The sequence below is a fragment of the Bos taurus genome, chromosome 20 (genome assembly GCF_002263795.3).
Source record: "Bos taurus isolate L1 Dominette 01449 registration number 42190680 breed Hereford chromosome 20, ARS-UCD2.0, whole genome shotgun sequence".
NCBI classification, from domain to species: Eukaryota; Metazoa; Chordata; class Mammalia; order Artiodactyla; family Bovidae; genus Bos; species Bos taurus.
In genome coordinates this window covers 4,210,569-4,224,406 of record NC_037347.1, presented here as the reverse complement: position 1 = coordinate 4,224,406, position 13,838 = coordinate 4,210,569, and the positions used below count along the sequence as shown (strand labels likewise).

General features: G+C 51.8%; 1 protein-coding gene across 1 annotated transcript in view; it reads left to right on the top strand.

Moving 5' to 3' along the window:
• The first annotated feature begins 871 nt into the window (after positions 1–871).
• SH3PXD2B (SH3 and PX domains 2B) overlaps positions 872–13,838 on the top strand; it is a 123,376-nt gene continuing 110,409 nt past the window's right edge. Inside the window, exon 1 of the mRNA XM_024981427.2 lies at positions 872–1,097. Within this exon, the coding sequence (XP_024837195.1) occupies positions 1,023–1,097 (75 nt within the window). The 5' untranslated portion in view covers positions 872–1,022. The remainder of the gene's footprint in view (positions 1,098–13,838) is intronic.

Sequence of the window (13,838 nt, the reverse complement as noted above, 5' to 3'; positions counted from 1 at the left end):
GTACTCTTTGCAATCCTATGGACTGTAGCCCGCCAGGCTCCTCTGTCCATGGGATTCTCCAGGCAAGAATACTGGAGTGGGTTGCCATTTCCTCCTCCAGGAGGTCTTCCCGACCCAGGGATGGATCCTGCGTCCACCGGTGCACCTCGGAAGCCCACCTCCTCTATAATATGAGTCAACCACTTTTCCCCCCCACAGTTGGCCTGAGAATTCAAAGAGAAATTATTTTTTACAAAACAGGAGGCACTGGGCCAGGCATGGAGTAAGTGCCCCAAATCTGGGAATCGGTGTTCTTGTTAAAAAGCACCCATTGCGTCTCCCCCCTTCACCACCCTCTTGCTCGGTTTTGCTGCTGTTATTGACATTATACCACACTTGCATACTGGGGGTGGGGGGCTCTTTTCTTGCTCCTCCTTGAATACCCATGGCTTTGGGCTGAGCTGACAATTACCAATATTTATAGTGCACTGACACGCGCTTAATCCTGAAGACAGCCCCGCTTCGAAGGCAGCAGTACTAGGCCCATTTTATACATGAAGAAATTGAGCCCAGAGAGGTTAAGCCACTTGCCCAAGGACACAGTCGAAGAGCAGCAGAGCCCCCCTCAAATCCGGCGCCAGACCGCGGCTACCACAAGGGGTGAGGGAGGGAACGAAGCCACCAGTCAATCATGATCGCAGGGCGGACGCGCGCCCGTCCCCTCCCCCGACCGCGGGGGCGCAGCGCCGGGACAAAGGCCCCGCGGCGGCCGGACGTCGGCCAGCCGGGTCCGCGCGGGGGGCGGGAGCGGGGGCCGGGCCCTTTAAGCTGGGCGGGCCGGCAGCGCGGGGGGCGGGCCGGGGGCGGGCTGGGGGCGGGCGGCGGCGGCCGGGCCGGAGGGCGAGCGGAGCGAAGGGCGGCGGCGGCGGCGGCAGCTCGCGCTCGGCCCGGGCTCCCGATCGCGCCCGGCCCCTGGTTCCCGGCCCGCGGCGGCGCGCCCCCGCAACCCCCGCGCCCGCCCCCGGCCCCGCGGAGGAGCGGCCATGCCGCCGCGGCGCAGCATCGTGGAGGTGAAGGTGCTAGACGTGCAGAAGCGGCGGGTGCCCAACAAGCATTATGTGAGTGCCTCGCGGCCCCACGCCCCCTCGAGCCCGGGCCCGGTCGGAGGCGGCCGGGAGCCCCCCAGCTCTGAAAACTTCTGCCTCCTGCTCTTTCTCCCCCACCGCCCCTGCGCTCCCCCGCCGCCCTGCTGCTGCGCGGCCCGGGTCTCTCCCGGCTCCTCCCTCTCCCCCTCCCCCTCCTCCCTTTTGCCCTGTTCAGCTCCTCCACCCAGTGCTCGGGCATCGCCCCTCATCGCCTCTTTGCGTGCCATCTCCCCCTTTCCCTCTCTCTCTTGTCCCCCAGTAGTCCCTCCCTTTCCATCCGTGGAGAAGTCTGGCCCCAGCCGGTGTAGGGAACGAGAGGCTGAGAGAGAGGCGCCTGTTTCTCAGGCCGCCTGCCCTGTCCCTCGTTGTCCGGAGGCGCTCAGACCCGCAGTGCCCAGCCACAGGTAGCCCCGCCGGGGATCACCAGGTTGGCCCCGTCCTTCTGGAAGAGGCAGCCTGAAATCTCTGAGAATGGATCCTTTCAGTGCCTGCACCATGAAAAGGTTTTTTTTTTTTTTGCCCCTTCTCTCCAATACTTCTGTTTAAAAATGTATGAAAGTTTTTTCCTGGTATCTCCCTGGCAAAATGAGAACTTGTTTAGAGCTGGCGAGGACTTGAGAAAATGGGCCGGTGTCCTCATTTTGCAGATGGGAAGGCTGAGACTCTGGGAGGCATTGGGTTCTGTAACAAGGCTGAGCTGCATTTGGTTTTTCTCTGCTTCTGGAAGATGTGCCTGGGGTAGACGGTGACCTCCCCCCCACCCCGCCCCCCCGCAGATGGGAATGGATTCCCTCACCAGCCTAGGAGCTCAATCTGTGGGTTCAGAGGGCCCTCAGAGGGCCTCAGAGGTTCTAGATGAGGACTAGTGGGGCTGGGGGGTGTTGGGCCCTGGGGAGGCCTCTCTGCAGGAGGGAAGGGGCTCTGGTGTCTCTGGTGGTGAGAAGGGGGCAGTGGCAGCGCCTAGTTGCAGAGAAGTTAACCGGGAAGGGAAAAAAGAGCAAGAAGGAGGGAAAAAAAATCCTAACAAAGAAGTGTAGAACAATAAAGAGCAAGGGGCGTTGGCTGGCTAAATTCAGCTCCTTGACATCTCGGCAAGTCCTCTTTGGGTCTCTTGTCTTAAGAGGCTCCTTCTTTTAAGATAGATATACATGCCCTCCACAGATAGTCTACACAATTCTGAAAGGAGATAGCCGGGAATCCACTCTGCACTCCCTACAGAAAGGCTGTGCTGTGTGAGCCTGTATTGTTATTGGCTGGGCAGCCAGTTATTCAAGCCTTAGCCAGGCGGTGGGAAGCTATTTCCTGGACCTGTGGCATCTTTAAATAGAGTGAAGTTTCCCTTGATTCCAAAGCTAGGTTAAACTGTCTTTTTTTTAATCCCTTATTTATTTATTTTTAACTGTTTCAAATGCTGCCAAGTCTTGGTTTCTTGTTTGAGCTTGTTGACTGCTTAACTGAGTTGCCTCTTTGGTATACAGACAGTTTTTACCAACTTGGCAACAGGAGGAAGTCTGAAAGTCTCCATGCTGCCTCCCCTCAGATCTGTGAGCCACCAAGAACTGGGCGTCATCGTCCACGCTCCTGTCCTCTCCTATCACATCAGGTGCAGGTTCTTAATTAAGCCCACTTGACAGATGAGAAAACTAAGGCTCAGAAAGGTGAGGTCCTATGCCTGAGGTCACAATCAGGGCGAAAGCGGGAATGTAAACCCAAGTCTGTTCAACACCAGAAAGTGTTTTCCACCAGGCCACACCATTTTGCAGATTTCATGCCCCATAGTTTCCCTAAGCAGACTCCCCTCAAAGACTAGGAAATCTGCCATCATTTGTGATCACTCTGAGGCTTTTCATTCTCTGCTTAGATCCCTCCCTACCAGTGTTTTGGAGGTTCTGCAGCTCTGAAGGGCATCTTTCTAAGCCTTCAACCACTTTTTAGGGGCCCCTTCAGATAAATCTCTACATATTAACATGGATTTCAGTTTAAATCTTGACATCACAAGTTGCTAGCTTGTGACCTTGGTTTCCTCATCTGTAAAATGGGGGTAATGGTGCCCACTTCTTAGGGGGAGAGACCTTGTGACTGGCAGGGTTGACATTCCATAACAGCTAGCCGCCTGCCCCCCTGCCCTGTGGTATCCATGTCACTTTGGTTGGGAACGTGCCGACGTCATGTGAGGAGGATTTCACCGAGAATTTGTTTTTCTGCATGTGGGTTTAGTCACTCTTGTGATTCAAAAGGGCCCCCTCCCTTCCAGGCAGGCTTTTGGGTTTATCAGATGAAGAGGGGTAGCGAGTTGAACTGAAGCCTGAGTCATCCACAGGAACAGAGAAAATTAAGTGCCTTGATGGCAAGAAGCCCACCAGAAACTGCCAGTGATCCCCACTTGTTCTCCAGTCATACCTGCCTCCGCCACTCTGGGAACTGGGATGGAGGTAGCTGTTGGCATGAGCCTGAACTTTCTCCCCACGTAGTGTCCCCTTATCTGCAGCTGGCCCAGCCGCTCTGGAGAGAGAGCATGAGCAGGGGAGTTGGCCCGTCGCGGGCTCTGCCACTTCCTGCTGTGCCACCTTGGGCTGCTGTACCTCTGTTTACCTCTCTGAGCCCCACCTTCTATATCTGCAAATTGTAAATACTGCTTTCCTCCAGAGCAGAATTTCTAAACCTTCACACTGTCGATATTTGGGGCCAGATCATTCTTTGTTGTTGGGGGCTGGTCCTGTGCATTGTAGGATGTTCAGCAGCATCTCTAGTTTCCACCCCCGAGATGCCCCCCATAGAGCGTCCCCCTCCCTAATTATACCAAAAATGTCCAAAATGTCCCCACACATGTCCCCCAACCTCTAACCCCCTGCTCCAACGACTCTATGAGAATATACAAGTCAGTTACAGAGGGTTCCCCACCACCTGCTCCCCATTTGCAGCTACTTTGATCTCTTCTGCTCATAGCTTGGTTGCCTGAGAAAGAAAAAGTCATAGATGCTGTATCTCTCCAGCTGCACCTGGAGCTTAGGGCTGCCCATCAGGACTGGGCTACTTGTTCCATCTGAAATGGCATCTTCTCCATAATCAAGGCGGCATCTTTATTAGGCCTGGTCCCAGCCTCCTTCACCTTATGGGCAGACACATCATCAGTGGGCCCAAGGGCACAGCCAGAGGCCACATTTGGAGAATTCAGGCACAGAAGCTCCCAGGGCCTCCGAGATCCCAATGGATGGGTAGGGATTATTGTTGCCAATAATATCAACAGTATTATCATTTGGAGAGGACTTCCCTGGAGCCACTGCCCTCTGTCTGTTGGCCTTTCTCTGCTGGCATCTATCCAGGCTTTCTGAATGAATGGAAAGGGGGCTTTCACGTGTGACACCCTGAGAGACCCTCCCAGCTAGGTTATCTTCCAGCTTGAGGGGAGAAGGATGTGCTTCCTGTAGGTTTTGCAGGTTTTATTTGAATTGTCCCAGTTCCGGCACTGGAGAGGGAGGTACAGAAGCCTTGGGGTTGGGAAAACAGTCTCTGTTAGCAGGGGCCAGGAGACACTAGCTTGCTCTGTCTTGAGATCTTTAGATGTTAAGAAGAACAAGATGCTAGGAGTAGTTATAGAAGCAATAATCTTAATAGCTGAAATTTAATTTGTTGCTGTGGGCCAGGCATTAGATGAGCTCTCTGTGTGTTCATATTTAGTCATCAGAGTGGTCCTTTTAAATAAGTACTTTGCTATTATCAGATCAGATCAGTCGCTCAGTCGTGTCCAACTCTTTGCGACCCCATGAACTGCAGCACGCCAGGCCTCCCTGTCCATCACCAACTCCCATTGTTCACTCAGACTCACGTCCATCGAGTCAGTGATGCCATCCAGCCATCTCATCCTCTGTCGTCCCCTTCTCCTCCTGCCCTCAATCCCTCTCAGCATCAGAGTCTTTTCCAATGAGTCAACTCTTCGCATGAGGTGGCCAAAGTACTGGAGTTTCAGCTTTAGCATCATTCCTTCCAAAGAAATCCCAGGGCTGATCTCCTTCAGAATGGATTTCTATTATACTCATACATAATTTTAAATATACAGATACATGGAATAAGTTAAATATCTATCTACCATCCAGCTGTCAGATCTTTACATTTTGCTGTAGTCAAGTCATTTTTATTTTTTAAGAAATAAAAAATTGCAGCTGCAAAGCCCCCTGCGCATTCATCCCAACAAGCTCCCCTATAAAACAAATCACAGTATCCTACATTTGGCGCTTGTCGTTCCTGTGCACACTTTAAAAATAACCAACAGACATGATTTTTTTAATTCACTAGCTTTATTGAGGTATGATTTACATACCATAAATTCACCCATTATAAGTATACGGTTGGCTTATTTTTTAAAGAAATGTATAGAGCTGTGCAGCCATCATCTCAATCCAGCTTTATCATATGCCCATCACCCCCAGAAAGATCCCTTGTGCCCTGTGGCAATCACTCCCCTTGCCACCTAGGTCCCGTGTACCTTTTAATGTTCTTACCTTTTCAGCACTCCCCAGGATCTTATATGGAAAGTTTTAAAAACTGTACAAAAACATACTTTTGCGATCTATGTTGGTATATGGAGCTCCAGTTCATTTCAACTGCTGCTTCGCATTCCATTTATGAATATGTTTGTGTTGGTTCATGCTTCTGGAGGAGACTTTTAGAATGCTTTCTTTTAGCTGCTTTGTACATACAGCTCAGTATGGGTCAGACCCAAGGCTCAGACCCAGCTTACTGGGCCTTGGGCTTTGTGCATTTTCAGCTGGGCATTCAGTGTCCCTGGGAGCGGTGTTTGTGTGTCTCTTTGCTCTGGGTCCTTGCTAACACTCTGAATTGTCAGACTTCTTGTTGTGGCCCAGTTGTGTCCGACTCTTTGTGACCCCACGGACTGCAGCATGCCACGGTCTGTGTCCTTCACTATCCCCTAGAGTTTGCTCAGATTCATGTCCACTGAGGCAGTGTTGCTATCTAATCATATCATCCTCTGCTGCCCGCTTCTCCTCCTGGCTTCAGTCTTTCCCAGCATCAGGGTCTTTTCCAGTGAGTCAGCTTTTCGAATCAGGTGGCCAAAGTATTGGAGCTTCAGCTTCAGCATCAGTCCTTCCAATGAATAGTCAGGGTTGATTTCCTTTAGCATTGACTGGTTTGATCTCCTTACCATCCAAGGGACTCTCAAGAGTCTTGTCCAGCCCCACAATTCAAAAGTATCAGTTCAGTGCTCAGCCTTTCTGGTCCAACTCTCACATCCTGTACATGACTACTGGATGGACTCACATCCCCTACATGACTTTTTAGTGGGTACAGAATAGTATCTCATAGCAGTGTGTGTTTGCATTTCCCTGCTCTCTAGTAAAATTAAGCACCTTTTCACACCTTTCTCAGCCATTTGAGTTTCATCTTCTGTGAGTTAATTGCTTGTTTTATCTTTTGTCCCCTTTTTCAGTATATTGAGTTATTGGTTTTCTGTTAATTTATAGGATTTATTTATACACTTGGGATCCTGGTCCTTCATTAGTGTTCCTGTTTTCCCCTTGAAACCAGAGGTTCAGAGTGGTACAGGCACATACCTGAGGTCACACAGCAAAGCATGGCAGGGTGGGGATCGATGTATGTGTACTCAGCAGCCCTGTAATCCCACCCCTGAGCCAAGTGACCTTGGGTGGATCATTTAAGCCTCCAGGCCCCAGCTTCTGCATCCTGGCCTTTCCTCATCTCACTGTCCGCCTAGCCTGGATTGACAAAGCACAAGCTGCCGCCAGCCCTTAGTCATTGTCACCCAGGAAAGCTCTAGGTTGATTGTGCCCCTGGAGTGATGGGTTGGCAGACCCTGTGCTCCTGGCTTTGAGACCTCCCTCCTCACTTGCCATGCTCTAAGAGCCGAGGGTCTCTCCTCTGAGCAGCTGACTTTTGCAGGATGGATCATGCCCATATGAGGCATTATCAGCATTCTTGTTTCAGTCTATGGGAGGCCACTGGCTGGCAGGCTCAGTGGTCTGGAACGAACTGTGAATCTGCTGCCCAAATTAGCTACATTCTGCTTTCCAGCCTCCCCCGCCCCTCCCCCCAGACATCCTGGCACCCCATTTTGCAGAAACATGCAGGGCAGGCCAACAAACTTGAGTGAAAAGAACTTGGGCGTCAGAGACAAACATTTCTGCCTTCAAATTCTGCACGGTCTTGGGTGACTCACTCAACCCCAGGCCTTAGATTCCGTATGTGTAAAATGGGGACAGTGTCGCCCTTCTAGGATGATTGTGTGCTTGTTTAGATAATGTATGCACTGATCCGTTCTCCATCCCTCCTGCGGAGGGACAACTGCCAGCTCCTAGCACGTTTCTTACGGCTGCACCATTGCTTCGTGAAGGAAGGACCTGACTCTGAGTTCTCTTCATGAGCTCCCAACCTGGGTGACCTCGCACAGCAGCTCCCCGAGGGTCTGTAAAATAGGAGCAGTAATGGTGCTTACCTACAGGGACTTGGTGCTCCTCACACGCTGCTGAGCCTGATGCCTCCTGTAGAAAAGGCACTCAATCGTTGGCCGTTATGAAAACTACTATTAATGATAGTCATTGCCATGATCCACCTCTCTGCCTGTCTCCTGCCTACTGCCCTGGGGGCCTGCGAGTGTTTTCTCTACTCCGGGTCTGCCACAGGCAGGGCGCTTGTTGTCCTGAGAGAGGCCCATGAGCGAGGCAGAGCCCACCTGCCTTCCATATAGGTGGGTTCTGCACCCTGTCTGTGGCACACAGTTAGTGCCCTCAGGAGACATTAAGGCCCCTCGGGTAGGTTTGATATGTTTGTTTGTTTGTTTCATTGGCTGTTGGCCTTGTCAGCCATGCTGTGCCATCCTGCTCGCTCTGGTCCATGGCTGCAAGGAGCCAGGCCCCTCACCTCACCTGCCAGGTCATCCTCAGCCTGCCAGTCTTATACTCTGGACCCCTGCACTTGTCTAAAGATCCAAGAGGGTGAGGCTATCATAGCTTCATATTTACTTAAATGTCACTTTAGTTCAGACTTTGAATCAGTGCCATTCCTTGCTTCTGGTAAGCAAAGAAAGTGCACCAAACAGCCTGGGTTCAAATCCCGGCCCGGCCACCTCCCAACAGTGTGACTTCAGACAGATTACTTACCTTTTCTGCACTTCATCTCTGTTTCCTCATCTGTAAAGTGGGAATAATAATGGTGGTTCCAATTTCATTGGGCTGATGTGAGGACGGAATGGTCCTGGCACACAGTAAGGGCTTAATAGCTCTGAGCTATATTAGGAGTGTACAAACGTAGTATCATTTATGATAGTAAAAGTTGGAAACCACTTAAACACCCATCAGTAGAGAATAAGATAAATAAAACACACTATAACCTTGAGCTACAAAGAGCTAGAATACCATCGAGATGGCAAAAATGCGTTCCATCTTCTGTCATGGGAATGTAAAATAGCAAAACCAGTGGCAAAACCACGTGCTCAGACTGACTCCCACCTGGTTACAAATGAAAGCTGAAAAGATGCGTCGGTGAAAGCACAGAAGCATAGCTGATGAAATATATGTCACTTTCTTTTTGCTCATCTGTGCATTTCTCTGTTTTACAAATGTTCTGCGGAGAACCCATATTCCTGTTTTTAGTTAAAAATTTAAAAAACAGCAAATGCTCACTTTAAAAGAGAAGCAGTGCCAGGCCATGGCAGCTCCAGCCAGGTTCCCAGGTTCCCACATCCCCGCCCCACTGTCCTGTCCTGAAGCTGCAGAGTTCTCCAGCTCCTCCGAGAGCCTGTGCTCTGCAGACAGGCTCTGGCCTCCGAGACTCTCCCCTGACTCGTCCCGCGGAGTTGGGGCTCTGGGTGTGGCTTTCCAATCCTTGAGCCCAAGAAGTGGCAAGAGATGAGTTCACAGTTGCAAGAGGGAAGAAAGTCCAGAGCAGATGCTTTTCTGGTTGAAGTGCTCCTTGCTTGGGAGCCAGGCCCTCTCCCCACCGGGAGGCCTGGGGTCTCCCACCAGTCGGCTAGTGGGGGAGCTGCTGCAGCTCCCCAGGGGCTCTTATATCGCTAGTGCTTATACTGGAATAGGTTGGAAGGGTCTGCACCATGAGGTCATAGGGGCACCAGAAAGGTCGTTCAGGTTAGAGGTGTGCCCCACACCCACTCCCCTGGACGGATCGTCCATTGGCTTGTCACCCATCCGGAGGTGCACAGGCGCGTCACACAGCAGAGTCATCACACGGCCAAAAAGGCCTAGCGGACTGTTCCATGCACGGACGCTCGTATCCTGTCGCAAGTCGTCCATGCTTTTTTCCGTGTAGAAAGAGCTCTGGGGAGGCGAAAGGTCTTACTTGGTGGTGTGACTCCGTTTTCTCCTTCCCCTGGGAGGCCAGGGCCAGCTGCAGGTCACTGCAGCTATGAGAAGGGCAGCCGCCAACTGAGCGTCCTGTCAGCCTGGCGGGCGCGAGGCTGAGGCGTGCGCGCCTTGTCGACGGCGAGGAGGCCTCTTCCGGAGGCCGTCAGGGTGCGCGCGCGTCTGCGCCGAGACTGGGCCCGGGGCTGGTTCTGTTCTTCACTCACTCTGGGACCTCAGCCTTCTCCTCTGGGAAATGGGCGGCTTTGGCGGGGAAGTTGCATGAGCTTTTGTGCAGAGTGCCTGAGGGCGCTGCTGGCACGGCTGTACCTTGGTGCTTCCTGGCCTGGGGTTGTGCCCAGAAACTGGGGCCCTGGGGTTCCTCTCAAGCCCTTGTCAGTGGGGTCACCCAGACCAGGGTGGAGCTGGCATCCCTGCCCTCTGCTGGTTTGTGGGGACTGGCTGATGCGATAGACGGGAGGCCTGGGGTCTCCCACCAGTCGGCCTCTGGGTAGGGGCTGGTGCCACTCCTGAGGGGCTCTACCCGGAGCCCACAGGACCGAGCTTTGCTGGAAGCCATCCTCCTTTGGTCCCATTTTCCAAGCTGCAGGTGTTCTCTCCTCATGCTTGCTGGCCCAGGTGCAGACCTGCAGATAGGAGATGAACCCAAGCCTGGGGCCTTTTTCATGTAGCGAAGGGACAAGGGACCAGAGGTGCATCTACTCTGTGTGTGTGTGTGTGTGTGTGTGTGCACGCGCGTTTAGCAGTCGGGGAGGCAGAGCTCTCCTGCCAGCTTTTGCAGGCCTCTCTCCGGCCGTCCCAGAGCCTAGGGCTGCCAGATTTACCAAAGAAAATACAGGATGCCCAGGGAAATTTAAATTTCAGATAAACATACAAAATTTGGGACATACTTATACTAAAAAATCATTCATTATTTATTTGAAATTCAAATTTCCCTGGGCATCCTGTGCTTGATCTGGCAAGACTGCTAAAACTACCACTTTCAATAAGACAACTACCAAGAAACGATCATACTTCGTGATTCTGACAGTTCTTAAGAATTCACTGAACACAGGTAAATCCCTTCAGGGGCCAGGCACTTTTGAGCAAAGAGATGACACCCAGATGTGCAAAGTGGGGATTCAGACCTCAGGGAGGCCAGTGTCCTGAGAGATAGATGGATGGCAGTTTAGGACTAGTCTGGCACTGAGGAATGAGCAGGGGCCTGTGCCCCTGGATTCTGGGAAGCTGGACTTGGAGAAGGCAGCACGGTACCCAAGGCTGCTCACACGCCATAGGAGAGACGCTGCCGAGTGGCAAAGGGTAAAGGGCTTCAGGCGGAGAGGACAGAGGACAAGGAAGCAGCAGCCCTGGCATCTGGCATGTTTGCAAAAAGCAGGAGAGGTTTGAGTGATGGAGATGGAGCTTGATGGGTGGCTGGGGGCCCCAAGGGTCTGGGGGTTTCTGACTGGGCCAAAACCCACAGAAGAATAAAAGCAAAGGGGACTCCCTGACAGTCCAATGGTTAAGGCTCCACCCTATTGCTACCCGGGCCCTGAGTTCAATCCCTGGTTGAGGAACTAAATTCCCACAAGCCACATGGTGCAGCCTAAATAAATAAACATAGACTCTACCTTTAAGAAGGCCATGCCCTGCTCCTCTCACTTCCCCCCCGCCCCCCCCACACACATACACACACACACACACACCCAGCCAGTGCTCAGAATCAGAGGTGTCCCAAATGAAAGTTGCTGGAGAGGTCAGGAGGAGCTGGGACTCAAAGACACTCCCCCAGCTTGATGGGTGGGGGGCACACCTTTCACAGGAGAATGGAAGGGGCAGACACACAACAAACCTGGGAGGCTAGAGGGAGAGAGCACCTGTGCACAGGAGGACTGGACACCTGTGCACAGGGGGACTGAACACCTGCCCACAGGGGGACTGAGCACCTGTGCACAGGGGGACTGAGCACCTGTGCACAGGAGGACTGAGCACCTGTTCATAGGAGGACTGAGCACCTGTGCACAGGAGGACTGAGCACCTGTTCACAGGAGGACTGGACACCTGTGCACAGGAAGACTGAGCACCTGTGCACAGGAGGACTGTGTGCAGACAGGAGAGATGAAGTCAGAGAAGGAGTGGAGGATGGGAAACAGAGAGGGGTCTGTGAAAGCCAGTAGGGCTTCCCTGGCAGCTCAGCAGTAAAGAATCCCCCTGCGGTGCAGGAGGCATGGGTTCCATCCTTGGGTCAGGAAGATCCCCTGGAGATGGGGATGTAACCCACTCCAGTATTCTTGCCTGGAAAATCCCATGGACAGAGGAGCCTGGCAGGCTACAGTCCATGGGGTCACAAGTCAGACATGACTTAGCAACTAAACCACCACCACCAACACCATGAAAGCCAGTAGGAATTCTGAAATTTGGGAGGGATTAAATAACTCCGGATTAGTTTGGTTCTCAAGACTTAATAATTACTTATTATTGTTATTATTGAACAGCTTTCATTTACTCAAGTGCTTATTATATGCTCAAAAGCTTTTCATGCTTTATGTCGCAGAATCTGAGCAGCAGTTCTGTGAGATAAGGAGTATTACTCAGGATTCTTGGGTAGCAAGTGACAGAAATGAACCTAGCTAACGTAAGCCAGAGGAAATGTATTGGATAAATGGCTCTGGCAGGACTGGCTTAGCCCCCCGTCACAGACAGGACCTGGCCAGCTGGGGCCATCCAGGGAGTTGAAACTGCCAACAGGCATCAGCATCACGAGAAGCAGGCCCCTGCTCCATCCCTCGGTCCCTGTGGCCACTCAGGAGTCCAGTTCCAGGGAGAGAGAAACTGGCCCAGCCGGGTCACCTGACCCTCCTTTGGTTAGGAAGGGCGAGGAGCTGTGATAGACCGGCCCACCGAAACTGTCGGTAGTTGTTGTAGGGGACTTGGGGTGCTGTGTTGCTGGAAGAAGTGGGGCATGGCGCCCGAATGGGTGGAAACAATAGATGTCTGCTACGCAGGCACTGTTACTAGCCCATTTCACAAACATGGAAACTGAGGCTCAGATGAAGTACTTTGCCCAGGATCACACTCGGCTCTGCTGCCTGTCACTGAATGTAAAGAATGGTACACTCAACTCGCCACCACCTCCACCCCTCAGACTTGCCTTTAAAGCACATAAGGATAGGATTTTCTGTTCCGCTTAATTAGGCAGAATTGCAGGGACCCCCCTGCCTGCTCCACTGACAAAGAAAGCCAGAAGCCCACACACTGGCGTCCCCGTTTCCTCCTTCCTGGCCAGGGTGTGAATCAGCAGCAGTGGCGTTGGGCCATCCTTGGCTGCCAGTCAGTTGCACAGATGTGGTTTGTTGTCTGCCCCGGGCCAGGCCTGGCCCCAAGCCAAAGAGAGGCTGAGATGACCAGGCAGCCTTTGTCCTCACAGAGGTCACCATCTGTTTAGACCGTGTCACTACAATGTAAGGGCTGTGCTGGGGCCTGCTATAGGGCCATGGGGACAAGGCAAGGGGCCGAGGCCTGGCTTGCCTGTGCCCCACTAGGACAGAGAGGCGGCATTCTGAGCTGGGGTCCACAGGAGATGGATGTTCCCGGACAAGGAGAGCCAGCTAGCAGAGTTCTTAATACGGGAAGAATTTGGAGGGTCCTTGGACTTCGAAGGGGGAGGAGTACATCTTTATTATCAATAACCTCCAATAGCAATTTAGCGTTGCTTTCCTTTATGAAGACAGCGACCCTTGGATATTTACTAATGCCTGTGACTTTGTCACAGGTGGAAATTCACAGGTATTCCCACTCACTTTACAGTTGTCTCATGGACCCCAGTAGATCATTTACACTTACCCCTGCTTCAGAATCATGATGCTTTTTGACCTACTGCTGGATTTTGTTACTTATTGCATTAATAAAGTGTGTGTCTATTCATTGTCTTTTTGAAACATTTTTATTCAGTATTAGTTTCATTTGGAATGTTACATGCTTTATTCATTTTTAAGTTATTTTGAGAAGGGGACCATAGATATCATCAGATTGCCAAGAGGCTCCGTGGCACATATACGCAAAAAGACGAAAGACTTCTGGGTAGAAGTGTCAGAGTTTGGGCTTGGGAGTCAGGCGGCAATTTGACCTGGCCCTGCTAGTGAGTGGCTGAGTGTGTGACCTTCGTAAGTGACTTCTTTGTGCCTCAAGTTTTTCATCTGTAAAATGAGGGTAAGAATAGTACCCACTGTGGGTTATTTCCTGTAAAGGGTTTAGAGCAGTGCCTAGGACATAAAGTACTGAATAGTTACCTGTTAGTATTATATTTATCATCATCATCATTCTCATCCCCTAACGAATGATGTGCATTTTTAATAAGCAACCTTGGACGATGTGACATGGG